This window comes from Osmerus eperlanus, chromosome 11 (assembly GCF_963692335.1).
Source record: "Osmerus eperlanus chromosome 11, fOsmEpe2.1, whole genome shotgun sequence".
NCBI classification, from domain to species: domain Eukaryota; kingdom Metazoa; phylum Chordata; class Actinopteri; order Osmeriformes; family Osmeridae; genus Osmerus; species Osmerus eperlanus.
In genome coordinates this window covers 17034582-17057013 of record NC_085028.1, presented here as the reverse complement: position 1 = coordinate 17057013, position 22432 = coordinate 17034582, and the positions used below count along the sequence as shown (strand labels likewise).

Genomic DNA, 22432 nt, shown 5'->3' with positions numbered 1-22432 from the left:
CTGATTGTAACATGGAGTCCGGGAGATGGAAGATTAGCCGTAATCAGCTGGATGGAAAAACACAGAGACAGCATGTTCTCTAAGAGAGATAGAGCGAGCGAGAGCATGTTCTCTAAGAGAGATAGAGCGAGCGAGAGCATGTTCTCTAAGAGAGATAGAGCGAGCGAGAGCATGTTCTCTGAGAGAGATAGAGCGAGCGAGAGCATGTTCTCTGAGAGAGATAGAGCGAGAGCATGTTCTCTAAGAGAGATAGAGCGAGCGAGAGCATGTTCTCTGAGAGAGATAGAGCGAGCGAGAGCATGTTCTCTAAGAGAGATAGAGCGAGCGAGAGCATGTTCTCTGAGAGAGATAGAGCGAGCGAGAGCATGTTCTCTGAGAGAGATAGAGAGAGCGAGAGCATGTTCTCTGAGAGAGAGCGAGAATGTTCTCTGCGTGACGCCGTCCATCATCTCTCCTCCTCCATCTCAGTGACAGACAGGCTGGAGTCCTTAACGACCCTGATGCTGTTATTCTGGAGATGGACATCCTGCTACACCAGCCCACAACTCCCTGCTCTAGCTGGCTGGCCAGTCCGGAACATGTCCCCACGTATAATGAATCTCCCACCGGGAAAGAAAACATCGTGGCAGAAAACATGGACGGTACGACTCTTTCTAGTGTCAGAAAACAGGAACAGGAAATACACACCCTATTGATCTGCCTGGTAATGGGAACACATCATTGGCCTGATTGTCAGGAAATCAAGATATATGATAGGTCTGACTGTAAATGATGATTGTGATTGGTTCCACTGGCAGGAAGTGAGCAGCAGTAAGCTGAGGCCCAGCCCCAGGAGTCATGATGACTCCTGGGGTCATGATGTTTTAGATGTTTCCCTGCTCCAACACACCCGATTCAAATGAATGGTCATAAGCAGGCTGGATAACGACCCATTCATTTGAATCAGGTGTGTTGGAGCAGGGAAACATCTAAACCAGGCAGGACAGGGGGTACCTGAGGACCAGGGTTGGGAACCACTGGGTTAGTTCACTCCTCCACCACACGTCTGGTAATCTGCCAAACATCCACGTTTGTATCCCCTCCCCCGCCGCTCTCCCCCTGTGAAGCGCACTGTGTTGCCTCCTTGTATGAGCTATATAAATAAAAGTTTGATTGATTGATTGTCTAGGTGGCGGGTGCTGTGTGTGTGTGTGTGTGTGAGTGAGGGTGTTGTGTCTCACCCCTGCAGGCCTGGACAGGTCTACGGTCACAGTGAAGTTCTCCTTCTCTGTCCTCCGCCTGTCTGGTTCTCCATCGTGAGGGCGGGGCTTCCTGGCTGTCGTCACGGCGATGCCCTCTTGCTCCGCCTTCTTTTTGTCCTCTTCTATTTCCTGGAGAGAAGAGTGACATCATAACCGATGGCAGAGTACATAATAGGGGGTAGGGTGTGAGCGCTATGTGTGACCCTCACAGGCCTCCGTACTGTGTGAGTGCTAGGTGTGACCCTCACAGGCCTCCGTACTGTGTGAGCGCTAGGTGTGACCCTCACAGGCCTCCATACTGTGTGAGCGCTAGGTGTGACCCTCACAGGCCTCCATACTGTGTGAGCGCTAGGTGTGACGCTCATAGGCCTCCGTACTGTGTGAGCGCTAGGTGTGACCCTCACAGGCCTCCGTACTGTGTGAGCGCTAGGTGTGACCCTCACAGGCCTCCGTACTGTGTGAGCGCTAGGTGTGACGCTCATAGGCCTCCGTACTGTGTGAGCGCTAGGTGTGACCCTCACAGGCCTCCGTACTGTGTGAGCGCTAGGTGTGACCCTCACAGGCCTCCATACTGTGTGAGCGCTTGGTGTGACGCTCATAGGCCTCCGTACTGTGTGAGCGCTAGGTGTGACCCTCACAGGCCTCCATACTGTGTGAGCGCTAGGTGTGACGCTCATAGGCCTCCGTACTGTGTGAGCGCTAGGTGTGACCCTCACAGGCCTCCATACTGTGTGAGCGCTAGGTGTGACCCTCACAGGCCTCCATACTGTGTGAGCGCTAGGTGTGACCCTCACAGGCCTCCATACTGTGTGAGCGCTTGGTGTGACGCTCATAGGCCTCCGTACTGTGTGAGCGCTAGGTGTGACCCTCACAGGCCTCCATACTGTGTGAGCGCTAGGTGTGACGCTCATAGGCCTCCGTACTGTGTGAGCGCTAGGTGTGACCCTCACAGGCCTCCATACTGTGTGAGCGCTAGGTGTGACCCTCACAGGCCTCCATACTGTGTGAGCGCTAGGTGTGACGCTCACAGGCCTCCGTACTGTGTGAGCGCTAGGTGTGACCCTCACAGGCCTCCATACTGTGTGAGCGCTAGGTGTGACGCTCATAGGCCTCCGTACTGTGTGAGCGCTAGGTGTGACCCTCACAGGCCTCCGTACCTGGTACCTCTTGACCAGCGCTTCGTTCTTCTTCCTCAGGGCCTCGATCCTCCGGTCCAGCTCGGCATCCTTCTCCTCCTTCGTCTTCAGATCCACCGCGGTAGACTGCTCAACAGCATGAAGACGCCATTTTGGTCAACGTGTGTGGTTAACATGTGTGTAGTTAACATGTGTGTAGTTAACACGCGTGTAGTTAACACGCGTGTAGTTAACATGTGTGCACAGTGGGCACACTTGGTTAACCTTGTGGTTTGCTTTTGGAACAAATACACTAATTGTTTAGGAGTACACCAACAGCATTTTAAGCGCTATAAATAGCAATTGTTATTTGGGTCAAGTAGTCAACTGACTTGACCCATTACCCTAAGGCTTAGGAATGATTTGCAAGGAAACAATGGATTTGAAAGTAGCGTATCAAAAGCTCACCATGGCTCCCTAGCCTGTCTTCACGTGCAGGTGCTGTGTCTGAAAACCTTCCTCGTGCACCTAGTGAGAAACACAGGACTTTATAACAAAACAAAATAACGTGACATCTTAAGACTTCGAAACCGCAATGCAAATGGGCCGTTGGGTGTTATGGCGTGTCCTTTTAAGCGGGTAAGACTCACGAATAAATCATTTACACTATTACATGAAGTTGCGTGTAGCCTAACGTTACTTGAATAATAAGTCTGTATTCGTTTTCAAAGCCTCTAAGCGTATTACAATTAGTAGGCGCAGGCACAGCCTCGCTAAATAACTTATTCGACCTCGGAGTTTCGGTTAGTAAGTATTCAAAACGAAGCTTTAGAATAAACTCATGAACAACGTATATCACTGAAGTAGTTTAGCGGTTTTAAGTAGTTTTTCTGCAGACGCTGGATAAGTTACGCTAGACGACAGGGCCATGACTGAATACGGCGGTGCATCAATAAACCAAAGCCTTATGCTGTGGGGCTATTAACAATATATTCCGTAACAAAACCTTAAGCAGTGCTGGTTGAAACGATGCATTTATCTTATTGTATGACGGCGTTACTACCTTAATCAAAGTGGGCTTCTCAGTCTGTGAGCAGTGGATCGTTACAGTGTTTCAACTCCTGCTCCACGACAATGTGTCCTCATATTCGTTTCCTGTAAACCAAACGCAACTTCCTGCCATAAGGAACCCCTAACACTTTCTTAAAGAGATAGTCTAATGAACAACGAATAATTTTAGATTGTTCGCCTTTGTAAAATTCAGATACACAGTCATTGCCGTGGCAGAGATTATGCAATTTGTGTTCTGCCTGCCGTAACCTGTTAGCGACATACAAACCAGTAGCGTAGCCACTTACAAGAAAAAATTAAGGTATTGTTGATTTGTGTTTATTTTTAAAATATATTGTTTGCCCCACTCATTTTAAGGTGAGTCCTCCCAAAAATTGAATTCTGGCATGGCTACTAATATAAACACAAAACGTTTGTGGGATATTTCACCATTCTGACATTATCTAGGCGGTCCACTAGAGGGTAATCGTGTCCAACAAAAGACGGAGAGACGGCCGCCAAAAGGTTCATTCCACCTTGCGCTCACACGCTCTCTCCTGCTTTCCCCCTCCGGGAAAGGTTGTTTGAGACAGGTAACTGACCTGAGGGGTGAAATGACTAATCATAAATGAACAGATTCCTAGTACTCACACAGAGGTAGTTGTGATTAATAATTAAAAAGGTGGATAATTGTACCTCACAGCTACAACAGGTGAGTAACTCCTGAAATGTGTTGGACGGGTAAAGTTGTAATGCAGTTATTGCATTATCCACTCAGTTTGACTGGTTTTACTTCACAGCATGAATTTACTGAACATTGTTCTTCTACTGTCATTGTTTATACAACATTATAAACAGAACATCATTATGTAGTAATCTCTCCCTCCTCCTCCTCTCCCCTCTCCTCCTCCTCTCCTCTTCCACCCTTTTCTCCTCCTCTCCCTCCTCCTCCTCTCCCCTCTCATCCTCCTCATCCACCCTCTTCTCATCCTCTCCTCTCTTCTCCCTCCTCCTCCTCTCTCCTCTCCCCCCTCCTCCTCTCCTCTCCCCTCTCCCCCCTCCCTCCTCCTTCTCTCCCATCCCCTCCTCCTCTCCAGACATCAACAACCACACACAGACAAAAACACACCAATCGGTTGTCAGGCAAAACACAGACCTTGTGGTTCATTTGTTTACCGAGCGATACTGATGCCCGTGCCACCTGATCCAGGTGTATCAGTCTAAGAGGGGGGGGGGGGGGGGCTTTGGTTACCTGCCTGTATTGACTCGCTCACTGACACTGGACATGATGAGCTTGAATTCTGTTACTGCCCCGATACTGTCTGCCCACCTGGAGACGTGAGACATGACTGTGGTTGTGTGTGTGTGTGTGTGAGAGAGTCTGTATGTGTGTGTGTGTGTGTGAGAGTCTGTATGTGTGTGTGTGTGTGTGTGGGGGGGGGGGGAGGTAAGGTGTCGTCTTACTGCTGTGTAAAAGCGGCTGGTTGCCACTTAGGGTGAGTCATTAGAGGCCTGGCGATGACCTAATCATTGTGATGGTCAGATCATATTGACCCCTGAGAACACAGCCCCGTGGGAGTCTATGGAGGTCCTATGACAGGTTATGAAGGTTCTACGAAGGTCTGCACTAATTCTACAACAGTAAGGAGGTTCTGGTGTACAGGCGTTCCATGACAGTGCACGAGACGCTGCAGAGGTTCTGGAAAGATCTTCAGCGTGTGATGAGTCTGTGTTTGTCTGGAGAAAACACATCGCAGGTGAAAATCAAACATCTAGAGAGGAACCTGTGTGTAGTTGGGTGTGAAGAGAGGTGATGGTACGTGAGTGAGTTAAACACATGGGGACACCTCATGATTTATCTTCTGACTGTCGTGCAAACGACCAGTGGAGCCATATAGAGGGAAGTCCCTTGTGGGATGGTGGTGAGATGGGATGAGTTGTGTGTGTGCACATGTGTGTATGTATGTCTGGTTTTACAGACACACATGTCCATCCCATGCCTCATCTTCTGACCAGGTCATGCTTATGACCAAAGTTACAAAAGTTCAATGTTTGGTGGCGGACAATGAGAAGTGACAAAGAAGTACGTCTAGAAATGTTTGTGTGGTTGTGTGTGTATGTGTGTGTGTGTGTGTGTGTGGGCTTGTCACCAGGGTTGCTGTAGAGGCACATTCCTTCACATTGTCCTCTTCAGTCTTATGAAAGCAAGGCTTTTCTGGTCTGGAAAAGTCACCAGTGAACTCATGGGAATGATTGACCTTCTAACTCACACACACACATACACACACACACACACACACACATGAACATGGTGGTGCACACATACACACTCACTAAAACACACACACGCATGCAGAGCAGACACGTGAATGCGCAGACACACACAGACACGCATACCTCCCCGCATTCTTAGTCCATCTGTCGATCTCTCTGAGGTGATGATGAGGTAATGATCTCCTACAGGCAGCAGCCTCACACCTCTTTAGCACTGACCCATGTTATAGACACACACACACGCACACATACACACTCATAGAAGTCCACCTGAACACAAGCACGTGACCAGAACCTTCCAGACCTCAGGAAGTCCACCTGAACACAAGCACGTGACCAGAACCATCCAGACCTCAGGAAGTCCACCTGAACACAAGCACGTGACCAGAACCATCCACCCCACACACAAACACGTCATCTAACCGTATCCCGGATTCTGGTGTGTATCTTTGTGACAGATATGTGCAGGGCAGCGAGGCAGCTTTGAGGAGATTAATAGCAAACCTGTCCTGGTTTGTGTCTCAGTCAGTCAGACAGGCCTTAACGCGATCTGTGTTTCCTGTCAGGCAGGACAGGTGCTCATCAATCTTATCTCCCCTGATAACACTGATGAAGTTACTGTAGAACACAACCACATACTGGGATGGAACGCACAGATAACGGGTGATGTCACAGCCCCTGCAAAACATTACATACATGTCCCTGTTCTACATCTGTTACTGTCATGTAAATATGTTATATTCTATATCTGTTCATGTAAATATATTCTATTTATTTCGTTGAAATAGATTCTATTATATATTTGTTCATGGAAAGGTATTCTATTATATGTTTGTGTAAATGTAATCTATTTTATTCCAAATCTCTTTATGTAAATATGTTCTATTCCATATTTGTTTATGTAAATATATTCTATTCTATATCTTTCATGGCAATACAGTAAGTTTTAGCTCAATGTGACATGTCTGAACTGTGCAAAGAATCCATCCAACATGTTGAGCATTAGCCTTTTAAAAGTCACTCCGGAGAAAATGTAAGAAGAGAATGGGAGTGTTTTGAGCCTGTCACTGTGCTTCTTACCTGTGTAAGCACACCTGTGTCCTCTCAACACCCCCTGCTAGAGCCAGTTAACAGCTCCTTAACACCATTGCAACACACACTAATCTGTGAAGTGGAGGGGGAGGGGAGGGAGAAGAGAGGGGGGAGGGAGGGTGTCTAGTCTCCCTTCTGTGCTGGGGAGGGGGAGGAGGGGTGGGTGGAGGAGGGTGGGGGGTTGATGGATGATGTCATTGTAGCAACCAAACATTGGCTCAGCTTTCATTGTGTGTGTGTTGGGAATGGGGGGGGGGGAGGGAGGGGGGGGAAGCATACTGTGTCCTTCTGTTTTGGTTACTTACCTTGGCAGATAATCACACAAACACACACACACAAACACACACACACAGTGAATTTTTATCAGGTTGCTGTGACATTCTGCCCACTGTCTTCCTTTCCAGAGCTTTGTGAAATCTAAGAACCTTCCTTCAACACCGGTAACCCCCACTGCACCAGTCCCTCTGAGGGCCAGAGGTCAAGGAGGACCAGTCAGCTAGGAGGGGGGGCTGGGGGGAAAGAGAGAGAGAGGGGGGGAGAGGGGAATAGAGAGAGAGAGAGAGAGAGAGAGAGGAATGGAGAGAGAGAGAGAGAGAGAGAGAGAGAGAGAGAGAGAGAGAGAGAGAGAGAGAAGGACGTATGAAGAAAAAAAAAAAAAAAAAAAAAACTTGACTAAACAAGATGAGTAAAACAAAAAAACTAAAACCAGTTGAGGACAAACAGAAGGAGAAAGGATGAGAGAGTCCGGGGAATCCCTCTGGAGATCGATCACTCGATGCTGTTTACCTTACGGCCTCTCAACATGACAAGCGGTTGGATTACCTGTAGCACAGCGTGATCCTGCTGGTCAACAGTCCAGCAGGTAAACAACAACAGCATCCATGATTTAAACAGGCTGACAGACAGGTAAACAGTAGGATGGTGAGCAGTGGGCTGCATGTGAACAAACTGTCACTCGAGTCGCGTGGTCTTGCTCGAGTTACTTGCATCCCGGCGCCTCTCGCCACGGTGACACAACGTGTACACAACAGCCTATCACATGACCCAGGCTGGGGTAGTGACCTCATGCTTCACAACAAACAAGCAAACAGGCCCAGCGTAATCTTCATCACCCTCATCTTCGTCGTGTACATCATCAGGTTTATCGTCTGCGTGGCATGTAGAAATCCTAGAAATACAGTCTAGATATCCAGTGTCCTTGACATGGATTCAGCCTAGTCTTAAACAAAAAGATCTTCATTTACTTTTTCTCTGGCTTTAGGACTAGGCTTTAGGACTATGCATCCATGTCAGGAACACTGTGCCTACACCTGAGCCTTTAGACACCAAAAGTGGACATCTTCAGTACACAGTACCTTGCATCTAGTGACTTTCAACTGAACCTTGCCCAGTAGCCGTGAAGATTTCAACTTAACCCTTGTGTTATCTTCGGGTCATTCTGACCCATCAGTCATTGTGACCCACCGTTGTATTGCGACAACTTTACCGCATTCAAAAACAAAGTGAAGCATTTTCTTTTAACCGTTGGGCTGTCTCAGACCCCCCACATTGCGAAGGTTAAAATAAAATTATTTTAATTTGTTTTTGTATTGGGTAAAATTGGGTAAACACAACGATGGTTCGTTATGAACCTTTGGGTCATGTGACCCAAAGGCAGCACGAGGGTTAAAAGTCTCAGTGTAGGATGAGAGGAGCCCCCTGGCTAATGTGTACTCTGGGCCCCAAAATCTAAATCATGCAGGAAAGTTTGGGGCCCTTAGACTTGTCCTGATATTCCCCTGCATAGGCGATTTTACCGCGGGTGCAGGGGGTGCATTTGCACACCCTACTGTTGGGATGAAATCATTACATTTTAAGATTTAGTATTAATTTTGAGCATCTTTTTGTAAGCAAAAAAAAAAAAGAATCACTACCCTTTGCACCCGCAGTTTTAAAACCTAGAATCTCCCTACGTTCTCTGTCACGTGTCCCTGGACACTCCCACCCCCCCCACCCCCCACCCAACACACACACACTTTTAATTAAGAACATTATATTTAACAGCCGCATCCTCAGTTACAACTGTCCCACTCACATTTGAAAACAAACCTGCGCCCCTGAACAGACCCATGTAGGCTACCTGGAGTCACTTATCAGGAAGCCTTGTTCTACTGATGCCAGGCCGGGTCTCTTGGCTCGAGCTGGTTGGGGTGTTCGCCCGGACATGTACCTGCGCGGGGATTCCCCTACTGGCACGAGAGGGCGTTTCCCATCTGCCATGCGGGAGCTCGAGACAAGCTGTCATTTCCAGACGATTAGGAACCCCGAACAAAACCCCGTGCAGCCTCCCCGGCGCGAGACCCGCATCTGATTTCGTCTGGGACAATAGTCGCGGTCTGTCACGTGTCCGCGAGGTCAAAGGACCAGCAGACTAGGGGAATTCCGGGGCTCGTGGATCTAATAAACACGGCCAATTACTGTCATGTTGACATCATCGCATTAACGCTAAAACAATCTCACAATCAAAGCACCGCATTAAAAATGTGAGAAGCAACTGCATCGTTAAATAATTCCAGTGTAAAATATCTATCGTAATCCGGTATCAATTAAACGATCTGGTTAAATTCCTTGGGATTATGACATTTTTCATGAATGGATTTTCATGGTTGTCAAACTACAGCCTAATGTCAGATTTAAAAGTGTGTTATTTAATGTGCGAGGGTATTTTAGCTAGCAAGGACTTGCAGCCTGATTCTGATGGGGGTCGATAGCTCCAAGAAGAGCTTGGCATTCAGTCATGCTGCAGAAACGATTGTTTTCATATTGCATCATTGCAATTATCCAAATTAAATCCCAAGAGACAAATATTTTGGGATAAAATGGACGTTTGTTTTTACTTAACGTGCATTATACAGACACGACACAATAATACACTTGCATGTTACATTAAATCGTGGCCATTGGATGAGCTACAGTAAGAAGGAAATTGTTTGATGGAGTCAGGTGTTGACGAGGCCCAGGGTGCGCATGCCGCAGCAATAGACACAGCATGTTACTGTTTCATTCAGTGTTTATTAACACACAGTTCCAACCCACCAGACCTTTGTTCGCCAATAAGAACTGCATCAGATGTTCCAATCTGAACTCACAGGAAGGAGAGAGGAGCGGCAGGGGGGGGGGGGGGGGGGGCAAAGGGGTGTTTTGTTGGGTTCTGCAAAGTCTTGTAAAGATGAGGGGGCTCGTGTCCGGTGGATCCAGGTAGAGTCTTGCGTCAGCAGCATGTCAGGACTTGTTGTCAACGCTGTCGAGCAGGGGCGGGGCCAACTAGAGGCGAGCGGGAGTGAAAGCAGGGAGGTATCATTGAAACACTCACCACTGTAATCAACGTTGTGGACCATAGCTCCGTGACAACTTGTTGGATAAACATCGATTTCAACGCGATAGCGCGCCGGCGAACGCGTGTGAACAGACTACCCGCGAAAGACAATCGCAACGGAAAAAGTGGAATGTCAGATTGTTCATTTCTAGTGGATTATCCTCAGTGTCCAAGCCGCGAATCAAACCGCTTGTTTCTGATGTCAACAAGTTATCTAGTTTGCCCAGTATACGGACAGATCAGCATTCACCACGGATCGTCAGGTTAGCAAAGTAAGTGTGTAAACTAATCATGTCAACTTTCTGTGTACATTTTGGGGCTGCAGTGTCTGCAAAACTCAAGCAACGGAACCGCCAGTTGCAGGCAGGGTAATATCTTGCATCAGCTGTAGCCAAACTAGCTGTCGATGTGATGATGAGAAATGCTACATTTGAACTTGGCTGGAATTGCACCTGAACGAATTATTCCTTGATATATTTCAGTCATTTTACATTTCATCTGCTTCCATTAATTTGTACCCCAGGGAACTTTGACAAGTTCGCGGAGGAACGATAATCAGTAGCCCAGACATGTGTGATGTCAATTAAGATATTTGCACGAGACGTCTCGCAGGTTAGGGTTCAGAGTTGGCACGAGGACGTCCCGCAGGTTAGGGTTCAGAGTTGGCACGAGGACGTCCCGCAGGTTAGGGTTCAGAGTTGGCACGAGGACGTCCCGCAGGTTAGGGTTCAGTACGAGTCTTGCCTGAGTTTCAGTCCGGAGAAGTCAGACAACAGTCATACTGCTGGATGAAAAGCGGGGGATAGCCTACTTAATTTACATAACTCAGCAATCCAGATATAGCTAGCCAGGGTAGAATTTGTATTTTAATCTCTAGTAGGCTATTTTTTTTTTTTTTTATCGCGATCGGTTTTCTTTTGAGATGATCTCGATTCTGCTCATCAGAAGGTCCCATCAAGCTGCGAGCGAGACAGCTCTCGCGAGCGCTCGTGCTGTGGGCCATTGCAAACAGCGAAGGCTTGTTTTCCGCCAGGTCGGTCTTTGATAACGTTTCCCGTGAGATATGTTTCAAGTCGAACACAAATGATAAGGGCCGGGTTTCCCAGATTCGTTAAGAAGCTCTTAACGCTATGAGCTTCTTAGGAGCGTTCTAAGAGCGTTCTAGAGCGTTCTAGAGCGTCCTTAGAACGCTCCTAAGAAGCTCTTAGCGTTAGATTCTTAACGAATCTGGGAAACCCTGCCAAGATCGTGTCTGTTGCAATGAGGACCTTCTTGTCATCTACAGCAAGACATTTCGGCACACGGGCCTTAATCGTGAGCTCGTATCTCGCGGGGGAGGGGGGAGACTTCACGCGCGCCACAAAACTACTACACTGTTATTATTGTTACAACTGACAAGAGCGGGGCGCGCGCCTCGAATGCGTGTGTGTATCTGTCTGCCGCTGGGCACGGATTTGTTTATAAACAAGCCTGGTCTCGTGCTCACGAGGGTGCCGCCACCGCCATCTAGTGATCACGTTAGAATATAGGTCGCTAGGCGACGCCGTCGCGAGAGGGGACGAAAAGAACAATGTTTGACAACGATTCCTGTAATGTGCGAATGTTTGAATCGTGGTTGGACAGAACGGCATAACGACATTAAGTAATAATTATTCTTGTCATCATAGGTTTCTGTTATCATAAACTGTAGGTTAAATATAAAATATATTTAAAAACATTCAAATACAAAAAAAAGGTAAATATGAAGCTAATGACGAGTAAACCAAGGACAGACAGGTCTTCAACTGCTGTATATCTCTCCCTGCCCAGTCTGAACCGTATCTCCCCTCCCTGCCTAGTCTGAATGTGTCTCCCCTCCCCCAGTCAGACTCAGGAATGGCCCGGGCAGAGACAGAGAGTGGACCGGGTCCGATCGGCCAGCCGAGCCGACATCAGCGCTGTCGCATGGAGCTCCTTCCACCGTACGCCTGGCCTGGCACCACCTCCCACCGCCTCCAGCCCGGACCCCCATCCCCCGGCCCGGACCCCCAGGGACCCCCATCCCCCGGCCCGGCCCCCCAGGGCCCCCCAGCCCCCGGCCCGGCCCCCCAGGGACCCCCAGCCCCCGGCCCGGCCCCCCAGGGACCCCCGCCCTGCGCCGGCCAGCCTCCACGCTCCCACCCCCAGGCCCTCTCCAGAGACAGGACAGGTAGGAGGCCTACTTGTGTCCCTTCCGGGGTCGGTAGCTAACAGGACGTGTGTCTGGTGTGGGGGGGTTAGGGGGGGGGGGGGGCAATGGAATGTATGAAGTCATCTGATGGAATGCGTGAGGTCATCAAAGGGAAATGTGATGAAATGGAACTGAGCAGTATTGTGTAGTAGACCATGCTGAACGTGAGGGAGAGAGGGGGAGAGACCATGCTGAACGTGAGAGAGAGAGAGAGAGAGAGAGAGAGCAGGTCATCACTTCTCAGCCTGGTCTGAACTCCTCTGAGTTCCTTTTTCCACTGTCTTCAGGTGGAGCATGCTATGGTGGAACATATTACAGTGGAATGTTCTAGGGTGGAACATGTTGGAGTGGTACGTTCTAGGGTGGAACATTGTTTAGAGATGGAACTAAGAAGCGTTGATGTTTGAGCTGCCTGTGCTGTTGGGATGGATAGAGGGATGATGGAGGGATGATGGAGGGATGATGGATGGATGATGGAGGGATGATGGATGATGGAGAGATGATGGAGAGATGATGGAGGGCTGATGGAGGGATGATGGAGAGATGATGGAGGGATGATGGAGGGATGATGGAGGGATGATGGAGGGATGATGGAGAGATGATGGAGGGATGATGGAGAGATGATGGAGAGATGATGGAGAGATGATGGAGGGATGATGGAGGGATGATGGAGAGATGATGGAGGGATGATGGAGAGATGATGGAGAGATGATGGAGGGATGATGGAGAGATGATGGAGAGATGATGGAGAGATGATGGAGAGATGATGGAGAGATGATGGAGGGATGATGGAGGGCTGTCTGCATTAGCAGCTGTTTGCATAGCATCAACAGGGACTAGGTCAAGTTCAAGTTAATTATCATATAAACTAACAGTTATTGGCAATTACATGCTAGATTTCCAAGCATTCCCAACAGTACACACTTAAAGACTCCAAGAAATAAAATAAAACGTATTTAACCTATATCAATGTAAACAATGTAGGCCTACACTATTAAGCTACTGGGAAATAGACTAATATAGGATAAATATGAGACAGAAAAGTCTGAAAAAATGTTGTGTTTTGAGAGGCATGGTCAGTCAGTTCTGCGTCAGATTATCTTCTGTTTCTGAAAGGCTTGCTCATTCCTGCACCCTCCCCCAGACACCCCCTGCACCAATCAGATCTGTGGATGTGGGGTCAGAAGCTAATGAGGTGAGGGGAAGGGGTTGTGATGGTGTAAAGCCAGCAGGATAAGTTGGCCTGGACTCTGTGTGTCTGGCCGTGTGTGGAACAAGCTGCAGGTGTCCGCTGGTCCACCTGAAGGCAGGGTGTGAGGTTCAGGGCAGGACAGAGTGGTGGTTGTGTGGGTTTTGAGGTTTCGAGGTGTTGTAGGAAGAAAACATTCAAGGCTTTCTCTCTCTCTCTCTCTCTCTCTCTCTCTCTCTCTCTCTCTCTCTCTCTCTCTCTCTCTCTCTCTCTCTCTCTCTCTCTCTCTCTCTCTCTCTCTCTCTGTCTCTCTCTGTCTCTCTCTCTCTCTCTGTCTCTCTCTCTCTCTCTGTGTGTGTGTCTCTCTCTCTCTCTCTATTTGGCACTGAGTCAAGTCAGAGGCCTGGGCATGTTGAGACATGTCCCTGTGGTGTTGCTTCCTACAGACCAGCCTGCTTGCCTTCCTGCCTTGGTGTGTTAGTGGTGGGGAGTGTGATGTGTGTCTGGTGTGAGTATGTCTGTGGAGGTGTATGTGTCTGAAGTGGGAGTGTGTGTGTGTGTGTGTGTGTGTGTGTGGGAGGGTAGTGTTTGTGTGTCTTATGTGGGAGTGTGTGTGTCTATCCATGGGGTGTGGGGTGTGTGTGGAGTGTGTGTGTTGTACTTCCTCCAGGTTAGGGCTCATAACCCAGACTAGTCAAGCAGACGTCTGACGACATCATCCTGTTGTTGTCAACACCCTACACACACACACCCTACACACACACACCCTACACACACACACCCTACACACACACGCTACACACACACACCCTACACACACACGCTACACACACACACCCTACACACACACACCCTACACACACACGCTACACACACACACCCTACACACACACACCCTACACACACACGCTACACACACACACCCTACACACACACACCCTACACACACACGCTACACACACACGCTACACACATGCACGTGCCCGCACACCCGTATCCCGTACTGACCACAACTCCTGTTTCCCCTGTTTCCTCCCTTCTGTTCTCCTCTCTGTCTCTCACCTTCTCCAGGGCGAGGGGTCTGCCCCCAACCAGACCCTCCCCCGCCCTGCCCCCAAACTTTACAGCCAATCACAGCCCAAGCCTTGGATCTGTCCACCAATGGCTTGGCTTGGCTCTGGGAGCGCCGGCTTATAGTTACCCTGGCAACAAGCCAGGGTTTCTTCGCTCTCTCTCTCCCACTCTCCCTCCCTTCCTCCCTCCCTCTCTCTGTCTAGTCACCTGCATCTTAGGAATCAGCTTATCCTCAGGCTAGCAACCCAGACTCTTCAGTTGCCAGGCAGTCCAGTTGCCCGGGGCTGTCATCTCCATGGCAGTGACAGGGTTGCCCTCAGCAACAGTAGAGCAGGGGGTCGTAGAAAGGGGGGGGGTTACTCCAGGTGTGGGCTGAGCTTCCAATCACAGAGTAATGCTTTGCTTTACACACATACAGTGTAACAACATATTTAATACAGTGAGATGTGTAACTTCATGGGTTGAGTGGCTTAACTAACCCTCAGGTGAACCTGGTGGATGTGAGCTGTGAGATGGACCTCCAGGTGACAGGTCCTACCCACATGGTGCATCCCTGCAAACAGTGTAAACACACACACAAGCATGTTGTCTAAACACACAAACACAACATGTATTCTAGACTTATTAAGCAGATTAAGAGATTACGTACAAACTTTGAGGGCTGGATGGGGAGAAGAGTAGCGTGCAGCATGGTGGGAGCCCCAAGAGTCTCTGGTCAACTCAACACCGAGAGGGGGGGGGGGGGGGGATACGAGGGGGGGGGGGGGATACGAGGGGGGGGGGGCTTTACTTTCAAAAGAGGGTGTATTAAAGGGAGGGGGGGGGGGACTTTTCCCCCAGCAAACAATGGCTGTTTTCATGCAGTCTGTAGCTTTAAAAGGACTGTGTGAGTGTGTGTGTGTGTGTGTTTACTTTGTTTTGAGGGATCCAGCTCCTGTCTGTGCAGATTATGGTGTAGGGTTCTCGTGCACCGACCACACAGACATTGTGCCTTGGGGTGGGGGGGTAGAGGAGAGCTGATCTGCACCCTGTCTTTGCTGTAAAACCTTTCAAATAACCGCGTCCCCCCTGTGCTCTTCCCCTCTAGACTCAACCAGAGAAAACCAGCAGACACCCAGACAGAGGGGAGCCCTGCCCGACCTGCTGCCCCAGAGAGAGCTCCTTCCCCGGGCTTCACCTCGGCCCCGGGCCCCCGGGGGAGGCCAGGACCTCCAGGTGGAGCAGGAGATGCGGAGGGTTGGCCGACAGCTGAGGGCGATCGGGGACCACTTGAACGCTACGATCCTGCAGAGAGCGGTGAGGAGCCGGGCGTGGTGGATATCTGGACAAGGAGAGATGGAGATTGTTGTTTAGTGTGATTTCAGCCTTTCTTGAGTTACCACAGATGTTTTACATTTGAGTATGTGTTGGTCAGAAAATGTGTGTGTGTGTGTGTGCATATGTGTGTGTGCGTTTGAGTGAGCAGGCTTGCGTGTGTGTGTGTGTGTGTGTGTGTGTGTGTGTTGGCAAGAAAATTTGTATATGTGTGTGTGCATGAGTGAGCAGGCTTGCGTGTGTGTGAACATGGGTGTGTGAGCCAATAGTGTAAATGGATCAATATGATGTCCCTGAGCACTGTGAGAGTGTTGTGACTGGAGTTGAGTTTCCAGTTGTCTGAACCTGATGCCCTTCCCCCCTCCCTTTCTCTCCCTCTCTCCCCCCCTCTCCCCTCCGTCTCTCTCCTTCCCTCTCTCTCCTCTCTCCTCTCTCTCTCCTCTCTCTCCCCTCTCTCTCTCCTCTCCTTCCCTCTCCCCCTCTCTCCCCTCTCTCTCTCCTCTCCTTCCCTCTCCCCCTCTCTCTCTCTCCTCTCTCTCCTCTCCTTCCCTCTCCCCCTCTCTCTCTCTTTCCTCTCCTTCCCTCTCCCCCTCTCTCTCTCTCCCCTCTCTCTCTCTCCTCTCCTTCCCTCTCCCCCTCTCTCTCTCTCCTCTCTCTCTCTCCTCTCCTTCCCTCTCCCCCTCTCTCTCTCTCTCCTCTCCTTCCCTCTCCCCCTCTCTCTCTCTCCCCTCTCTCTCTCTCCTCTCCTTCCCTCGCCCCCTCTCTCTCTCTCCCCTCTCTCTCCTCTCCTTCCCTCTCCCTCTGTGTTCTGTATAGCGTGAGGGGAGTAAGTCAGTCAAGCAGCCGTAAGAGTAAACACAAGCTAATCTCCCCCCTCCCCCCTGCTCCTCCCCTCCCCCCAACCCCCCTCTCCTAACAAACACAGATGACGTCATTTAGCAGTAATACACTCAGAGACAATGTCTCTGTTTCTCCATTTTTTTCCTCTCTCTCTCTCTCTCTCTCTCTCTCTCTCTCTCTCTCTCTCCTACTTTCACTTGCATGCACACACACACATTGTGACACAGACAATGTCTCTGTTTCTCCATTTTTTTCCTCTCTCTCTCTCTCTCTCTCTCTCTCTCTCTCTCTCTCTCTTTCTCTTTCTGTCTCTCTCTCTCTCTTTCTCTCTCTCTCTGTCTCTCTCTCACACACATACTCATAAGCAATTCTGACACTCTCATTAAACCATAGCAGGCATGTAAAAGGAAGATTATGCCCTGGCCTGGTTAACCTTTCACCTCCCTCTCTGTGTGTGTGTGTGCTTGTCTGTCTGTGTGTGTGTGCTTGTCTGTGTGTGTGTGTGTGTGAGAGAGAGAGAGAGAGAGAGAGAGAGAGAGAGGGGGGGGGGGGGGGGTATTTACTGCCAGTGAAAGTGCAGAGAGGTAAAATGTCTAAGACTGGTACCCCTTTTCCACCAAAGTGAACCGGGAGCTAGTTGGGAGCTGGTGCTTGAGCCGGTTTGGAGCTGGTTCAATTTGCGAGCCTTCTAAGAACCGGTTTGCTTTTCCACGGGCTAGAGAGCCACCACAGAGCCACGTCATTACGTCACTGTAGAGCAGAGCCCGTCTAAAGTCTGTCCGAAGAACGCAAGGTTGAGATGCGTGTTTTCTAGGCTATTGTGCAATACCCTATTACGCAGCAGTATGACAACACTGGCATTATCAGTGCAACATTTTATAAACTCTTGCTGTATAGTGCTTGTGTATTACATTTGTGTTAAATATAGGCTCATACTTAAATCAAAGTCAAAGGATTCTTTTCGTCTTGTTGGTCACGGTAACCCCGCCTCTGACGCAAGCGGTTCTTACTTTGGTTCCTACTTTAGCCCAGCAATGTTTTGGTTCTACTTAAGAACCACTTTCCTGGTTAGGAGCCGGTTCTTAGGCTGGCAAAAGAGAAATAACTGGTTGGAGATTAAGCACTGGCTCCGAACCAGCACCCAAAATGCGTTGGTGGAAAAGGGGTATGTGAGACATAAGAGGTTCACAGTCCCTGTCAAGGAGGTCAAATAATGGTGAACACACACACACATACACACCACCTTACAACTGTTGGTTTCTTCTTATTATTTTTCTGTGTCTTGTCCCGTTACCCCCCCCCCCCTTCTCTCTCTTTTCAACACCTTCTCTCCTGTTGCCTTCTCCTTCCCCTTCACCCTCTCTCTCTCTTTCCTTTTCTTTCATCTCTCTTTTGTCTCTCTCACTGTCTTTCTTTCTAATTCTCTCTCTTTCTCTGTATCCGTCACTCTCCACTCTCCCTCGTTCAGAGATATGATGCTATTTTTAGAGAGTGACTCAGAGCAGCTGTTGATGGACTCCTTTCACCCTCTCAATCTGGCAGACACCGTCTATTGCTGTCTGGCAGCTCCCTCTTACACACACACACACACACACACCTTACACACACACACCTTACACACACACACCTTACACACACACACCTTACACACACACACACCTTACACCTTACACACACACACACACCTTACACACACACACACACCTTACACACACACACACCTTACACACACACACACACACACCTTACACACACACACCTTACACACACACAAACACACCTTACACACACACACCTTACACACACACACAACGTACACACACACAACGTACACCACATACACTACATAAAACCTACACACACACACAAACCCTCTCTATCACACGTGATAAGTTATCATACAGAGGGTGACCAACTGTAAATGTGTGTATAAGTGTGTGTGTGTGGTGTATGTGTTAGTGGTTTCACAGCCAGTTTACTGTTTGTAACAAACACCAGTGACTTGACACAAGACACGGTGTTATGATTGACTAGCACCAATTAGACACTATGAGCAGCAGTGTGTTTGTTTGGCATGAGGCTGATGATGTGCCCACTGGGTGTTCCTGTTTGCACCGTCACACATCTCTCTCTCTCGCGCCAACAGTCACAGGCTGTTCCGACGGCTCACTCTGTTCCTGTCGTATATTTATTCTAATGATGTTGTCTGTCTGGTGACGTTCACAACCGAAAGGTCTTTGCAGAAAGAGTCTGCCGTCCAGAAGTTGCAGGGAGTGTGGTTTCCTTGCTTTGTGGCTGAGGCCTGACTCTGTGCGTGTGTGTGTTTCAGGAGGGCGCCCCCCAGTGGCAGGGATGGAGAGGTGTGTGTCGCGGCCTGCTCGCCTTCCTCTCAGAAACGCTCAGCGCTCTCCAGAGACGTACGTAGGACGGGCGGACGCCTTCCCGCCCGTGCCAGGCAGCGGCCAGCGTGGGTCAGACTGTGGTGAAGGTGGAGGGCAGGCGCTGGCGCCCCCTGTTGGATGAAGGAGAGACAGCCTGTGAACTGGACACAGCCTGCTGGAACAGACTGTTTGTTTTTCCTTACTTTTGTTTTTTTTTCTTTCATTTGTTAGTTTCAACACAAGGCCAGTTTATAGAAAGGCTGTGAAATAGGACGGTTCAGACACCCTTCCTAGCACTGTCAGAATTGTTTTTCCCCCATCCTTGTCACACCAGTGTTAATAGTTATTTGTATATATTTTGGGGAAATGATGATAAATTAAATGTAGACTTGATGAACTTAAAAGTACTTACAACTTCAGTTTGCTGTTACCTGCCAAGGTGCAGTGTGTTTCCTGTATTTGGACCAATCTCTGAGCCGTTCCAAGAAATTAAATCCAGTGGATTTGAGATGGTTACTCTGGTTAAAAGTGATTATTATATTTTGATTAAGATGCTTAATTAATTGCCCCTTAACTGTACAAAATGTGTATTTTAGTTTGGGAAATGAATACGGATCGAGAGCCTAATTTATGACATTTGAAGCCACTATTTGTAGCTTTGCATTTTTTTTTTCTCAAACCATTCTGGACAATTATGTTGTTGTTTTTGTGTGTAAATCTCAGTTTTTGGCCTTATTTATTAGGACAGTTGGAGAGACAATAAAGCAGGGGGGGCAGGATATGACCCGGGGGGGGGGGCAGGATATGACCCGTGCCAGATTAGAACCAAGGGACCTTTTGAAGAAATTAAAATGTTCTTACATTTCTGAGGAAAATACATATTCAAATGTGCTGGAAAGTTGAAAGAGTTAGATGCCTGAATAGGTTTGGAGATTAAGATGTTCGTAGTTCCATCTGGAGCAGAAGTCAGGTGACTTGATACAGCAGCTACAGTGTAACCCTGTGGGTTAACAACAAGAGCTGCATTCAAACACCGGACATGGACGAGTCAAGTGTCATTTCACTTAAAGGTCTAATTTTTCTAAATCCCATGTTGTAAAACCCATTTGAACTCGGATTCTTAACAGAAACCAAAAACAACTTAATGAAAAACGTCACGTTGCAGGTTAGCACACACACACGGTTTGGATGTCAAACATGAGGCTTTGAAACTTCCTTACAGAACACCTTCCACCCTGAGTGTCTGTGGTACTTGTCTCCTGAAGCTGTTCTACATTGGTTCTACAGTAGTTCTACAGCGGTGCTACTCAATGGATCTCATGTTCTGTGTGTTACCATACCTGGCCTTAAAACCATTCTACAGAGCTGTTCTATGTTTAGAGGAAAGGGCTTTAAACAATACTTTTCCCCAGGTCCTCTTCTGTAAGGTCGGCCCCTGTGACTGCTTCCTGTAACCACTGTGGTCATGTGCTATGCCGTGCTCTGAGCACGTGCAGCCGGCCTCATGACTCCCTGAGTTGTGGTCCACTTCCTGTGGCTGCTCCTGTGACTTCCTGTGGGGTGCAACAGGGAGGGAGGTACACCCCTGGTCCTGTACAGCATCTCTGTCTCAATCAGTTTCATGCAGTGCACATTCTGTGTAATTGTAATGTTTTTTTATTTTTCTTGCTGTCTTTTTCTACGGTGAACTTTGTACATGATTTCTACGGTGAACTTTGTACATGAATTTTGTACGGATTGTTTCTTTTTTATTACAATAAAGATATGAAATATATCATCCCCTCATGTTCTGCTCTTGTTATGTGTGAGAGTCATGGCAACTGTTTACGTTGGGAGGGGGGGGGCGTGTGGTTGCCAGGGGGAGGGGGGGCGTGTGGTTGATCTCTGCACATCTGGAGAACATGCTAAGGACACGCTAATGAGAGATTAGTGGATCAAGGATCACAAAGTATAAACATTTACATGTGTAGCATATGTGGTTCACGCCAGGTCGGACATTAATCTACATCAAGTGTGACTAATACTCTGAGATCAGATCACGTGTTCTGTATGTGTCAGGGTCTTACATGGTGTGTTCTTGACATGATTGAAGGTTAGAAGTGGTTTTTTTTCCTTGTCTCTCAGTTGGATGGTCTAACGACTACACAAACAAGCAGGAGAGAAGCACATACTACACACACACATCTGGACTAGGAAGTCCTCACCTGCATTAGGAGACACGGGAGCCAATCACGTCGAAGCATGTCAGAGTTCACAAATCTGATTGGTGAGTGAAATGGCCGCAGGATCTGTGCTGCTCAGCAGGGGGTCTGTGCAGACCACGGTCTAGGGGCCATGTTGTTTTTTCACTGGTGGCAAGTGTGTGTGTGTGTGTGAGTGCATGTTTGTGAACATGTGTGTGTGTGTGCATGTTTGTGAACATGTACAGGTGTGTGTGCGTTTGAGGGTGGTGTTGATGGAGAGATGTGGAGTATTTACATTTACAATTACATTTAGTCATTTAGCAGACGCTCTTATCCAGAGCGACTTACAGTAAGTACGGGGACATTCCCCCAAGGTAAGTAGGGTGAAGTGCCTTGCCCAAGGAGACAATGTCATTTGGCATGGCCGGGAATCGAACTGGCAACCTTCAGATTACTAGCCCGATTCCCTAACATTCCCTAACCTTCCCTAACCTTAAAGCATCTGCTGTAATTAATCCCTTTTACCAGTCACAGTAAAAGAGCAGTGAGATTCCAGTTGTCACTGATTCAGTTGTTGTTTTGCCTTCTCACCACTAACCACTCAGCCACAGGGCAAAATATGTTTTCTTGTGTATTTTTTCTTTACTTCAATTATATATATATATATATTTGTTTTTCTTTTCTCTTTCTGCTCCTTTTCTCAAACAAATACAGTGATACATACAGAAATCTACAAAGTGCAACCTTTCTCCATTATCAGTGTTGTTATAGTACATGGCCCCTCCCCCATCTTGTGAAGACATTAATGTCCTTTGAATTGTAACTTCAACATGAAAACAGATATTCTAAGAGCCTTGTATAACCCCCCCCCCCCTCCCCCGAGTTATCTGGCCCTTCCAGAGACAACAGGATTCCAGGGATTGTGGGCAGAGCCCCTGTGTTAGGTTGACTAATTCTGCACCATTCAGCTACTCAGGGCTACTGAGCACAGTGACTGTGCCACCAGGGAGCTGAAGTGAATCTCTGCTCTCCTCGTGCGCTCCAGTCCTGGGCTCTGCCAGACATGATGAAAGGGCAAAGTCTGTGCCCTGCACACCCCTCCCCCCTGCGAGACA

The 22432-nt window shown here is 48.5% G+C and overlaps 2 protein-coding genes across 5 annotated transcripts; one reads left to right on the top strand and one right to left on the bottom strand.

Annotated features, from left to right (window-relative positions):
• Positions 1–1021: 1021 nt before the first annotated feature.
• LOC134029427 (coiled-coil domain-containing protein 9-like) lies at positions 1022–3530 on the bottom strand. The gene is made up of 5 exons (XM_062473524.1): positions 3420–3530; positions 2825–2884; positions 2399–2503; positions 1221–1370; positions 1022–1132 (listed from the first exon to the last, which is right to left on the bottom strand). Exons 2-5 carry the CDS (start codon positions 2825–2827, stop codon positions 1022–1024), a joined length of 369 nt encoding a protein of 122 aa, XP_062329508.1. The 5' UTR covers positions 2828–2884; positions 3420–3530.
• Positions 3531–9970: 6440 nt separating this feature from the next.
• Positions 9971–20831, top strand: bbc3 (BCL2 binding component 3). Of its 4 annotated transcripts, XM_062473457.1 has the most exons (5): positions 10068–10399; positions 11991–12190; positions 12251–12315; positions 15687–15895; positions 19083–20831. In XM_062473457.1, exons 2-5 carry the CDS (start codon positions 12003–12005, stop codon positions 19176–19178), a joined length of 558 nt encoding a protein of 185 aa, XP_062329441.1. In that variant the 5' UTR covers positions 10068–10399; positions 11991–12002; the 3' UTR covers positions 19179–20831. The 4 variants fall into 4 exon arrangements, with proteins under 4 accessions (XP_062329442.1, XP_062329438.1, XP_062329441.1 ...); XM_062473454.1 differs by having other exon boundaries at positions 10066–10399; positions 11991–12315; XM_062473455.1 differs by lacking the exon at positions 10068–10399 and adding an exon at positions 11382–11769 and having other exon boundaries at positions 11991–12315.
• The last annotated feature ends 1601 nt before the right edge of the window (positions 20832–22432 follow it).